The sequence below is a fragment of the Lotus japonicus genome, chromosome 6, assembly GCF_012489685.1.
Source record: "Lotus japonicus ecotype B-129 chromosome 6, LjGifu_v1.2".
Lineage (NCBI taxonomy): Eukaryota > Viridiplantae > Streptophyta > Magnoliopsida > Fabales > Fabaceae > Lotus > Lotus japonicus.
The window spans coordinates 19114667-19117653 of record NC_080046.1 but is presented as its reverse complement, the minus strand read 5'-3'; the positions used below and the strand labels follow the sequence as shown (position 1 = coordinate 19117653).

Below are 2987 nucleotides of genomic sequence, written 5' to 3'. Positions count from 1 at the left end.
CCCAATTTAATTTTCATTTATTTTCATTTTCTTTCTTCTTTAAGTAATTTCATTTATTATATACTTCTTTGCGAGTGATTGGTTCACATGGTACTTGCTTGATTTTTCTCTTTAAGTAATGACTTACTCTCGCCAGGGAGATATCTCGGCTACGATGTGGATACTCTCGATTGAAACATAATTACTTCTAATGTAGGATACTTATAGTTACAACAAAAGCGCAATTTATGATAAACAATGTTAAAAACCGGTCACTCCATCATGTTTTTACTACTAACATTTTTTGGTTTAGACAAGAGTATACACCAACATAGCTAGCCATCCCAACACCAATGACTACAATCCCCTTGCTACAGGAGCTCGCAGTAAGCGGTGAACAACTTGTCATGAAATTAAATGTGCAGTCCCGGCCCAACCTCAAAATTATACTAATTAAATATAATTAACAATATTATTTAGTACATGCTCATTATGTGTTACAAATAAAACTATTTTAACTTCTGAAACAAATTATTATTATTTTTATCTGACAAATTTTACCTTCAGAAGTTTGATCCTTAAACTTTCTCATTTCCAACCTGTGTCTCATAACTCTTACAATTTGAGCTAATCTTTTCATAGTAAGTTGTAGACAAACAAATAGTCATGTGGAAAGTAAAGAGGAATTAGCTAGAGAAGTTGAAGTGGGAAGTGACACAAAGTTCTATTTATGTACATGTACATAGGGCACAATCTGTCGTGTGAATACAACAAAAGTGACTTGCCATCCACAACCCTAAACCAACCAACTCTTCCCCCTCCCTTATATATCTTGTTCAGGACTTGTCTCTGCTGTGCTTGATGTTCAAGATTTCTCTCAGCAAAATATCACCACCAAAATCCTCAGCCTCCATCCACACCTTAACAAACCGCACCACTCTCTCTCCCATCCATCCCATGGAGGATTCTTCAGCAGGTGATGACACCAAGAACACTTGCCCCCGCGGTCACTGGAGACCTGCCGAGGATGAAAAGCTTCGCCAACTCGTTGAACAATACGGTGCTCAGAACTGGAATTCAATTGCTGAGAAGCTCCAAGGAAGATCAGGTACATATAATTAAATTAGGTTTATCATATTTTGTAGTATTTAAAGGATTTAGATCTTATTCAGGCTTTGATTATCTTGAATTATTACTATTGCACCTAAAACCAACTTGGTTTCTTGAGCAAGTTTTCTTATTAGGAGTTATATATTTAACATATGTATGGATTTTTTTTCATCTATTTTCTATATATTGTATAAAACTTATGTTTCCATGATGATGAACTTCAATGGTAATTTTTTTTTGCAGGAAAAAGTTGCAGATTGAGGTGGTTCAACCAGCTTGATCCAAGAATTAACAGAAGGCCATTCACAGAAGAGGAAGAAGAGAGGCTACTTGCAGCTCACAGAGTTCATGGGAACAAGTGGGCCCTCATAGCAAGGCTCTTCCCAGGTAGAACTGATAATGCTGTGAAGAATCACTGGCATGTCATCATGGCAAGGAAGCAGAGGGAACAGTCCAAGTTATCTGGGAAGAGAAGCTTCCAAGACCTTTATGATGATTCCAACACTTCCATTCATCATTTCCCTGATCACAAGAGACTCAAATCTCATCAAGACCTTTTGTTCAGCACAAGAATTGGGTTAGAGAATGGAAGATTCTTTGACTTCAGGTCCCACATCGAGAAAGTTAGGAATAAGTTAGTTTCAGATACTCCTTCTAGTTCTCTTGCCTCTTGGAATTTTGCATCTGTTCCAATAACCACCTCAAACAGTTATCCTATTATGGATTCAGTTAGAAAATTAGGAACTTCCTCTGATGCTAATTATCTCTTGGAATGTTCCAGAAGCTCATCAGATAGATTTGTTTATAGAATTTGTCCAAATCCTACTACCACTACTTCATTCTCCCTTCCAAATTACAAGAGGGTTGTTCCAAATCCCTTTGGATGTTTAGGTTCTTCTGATGATCATGGAAGGATAGAGAGGGACTTGATGAGTTTCTGTGATAACTCATCCACATTGAGCAAGTTGAGAGCTTCGGCGGAGGAGAAACAGCAAGAAGATTATGAAGCTAGTGTTGAGCACAAAGAAGTTCCTTTCATTGATTTTCTTGGTGTGGGTGTCCCTTCATCATCATAAATATGGATGAAAGTATTTAAGTATTTAACTTCTTGTAGAATATGTCCACTACAGTTTAGCTTTCTAGTTGTCACTACCAAATAGCAAATTTAGTATTTATGTTGGCGCAGACACAAAGCTCTCACTATAATGCATGTATTATTATTTTTTTTCTCAGAATCAATTCTGAAATTTAGATGCTACTCAAATTCACATGATGAAGCTTCACCACATAATTGATTCTGACTTTAGAATTAGTTGTAATTTTGAGGCCTTTCAATTCAGTTGCAAGAGTGCTGCCTCATTTTCTACAGGTTTAGGGAGTCAAGTGAAAAAATTGCCTACATTTTTGTTTTTAACTTTTTTTCCTTGTTTGGTTTGAGGGATAAAGCTTTGAGTGTGGATATCAAAATGAAGGCTATGGTCTTAGTGTGATGAACTTCACATTTAATTTTCTTTGCGCGTGGCTTTGAATTCTATGGATATATAAGGTAAAGATCAGGTATTGGAAAATTTGCAGAGATTGACTTAAATTTCATGCTTCTCTGTGCCAATATGTACTAATATGAAATCCTTAAGCTCTCACTGAGGACAGATTTTGTGGCAGATGCAACTGTCTTTTTTGTTATATTAGCATATATTGTTAGTAGTTGGAGGGTTGCAACTTGTAATTGTGTAGGGGTGTAAGTTAATGAACAAAATGCATGCATTTATTCTTCCTTGCTCATGATCAGTACATGAGATTGATGCCTAATTAGCCCATAATGCACTGTAGAATCTCATATTACAAATTAAGTAATTTTATGAACCTATGAGATATCATGGATAGGTTTTTCTTATTTC

The 2987-nt window shown here is 36.1% G+C and overlaps 1 protein-coding gene across 1 annotated transcript; it reads left to right on the top strand.

Moving 5' to 3' along the window:
• Nucleotides 1-733: 733 nt before the first annotated feature.
• On the top strand, nt 734-2455 carry LOC130727000 (transcription factor MYB10-like). Its single transcript, XM_057578327.1, has 2 exons — nt 734-1087; nt 1333-2455. The coding sequence occupies exons 1-2, from the start codon at nt 841-843 to the stop codon at nt 2163-2165; spliced, it is 1080 nt and encodes a 359-aa protein (XP_057434310.1). The 5' UTR covers nt 734-840; the 3' UTR covers nt 2166-2455.
• The last annotated feature ends 532 nt before the right edge of the window (nt 2456-2987 follow it).

Coding starts and splice junctions, on each gene's coding strand:
- LOC130727000 (XM_057578327.1), top strand. CDS start 841: ATGTTCAAGATTTCTCTCAGCAAAATATCACCACCAAAATCCTCAGCC. Junction 1,088..1,332: donor GAAGCTCCAAGGAAGATCAG/GTACATATAATT, acceptor TTTTTTTTGCAG/GAAAAAGTTGCAGATTGAGG.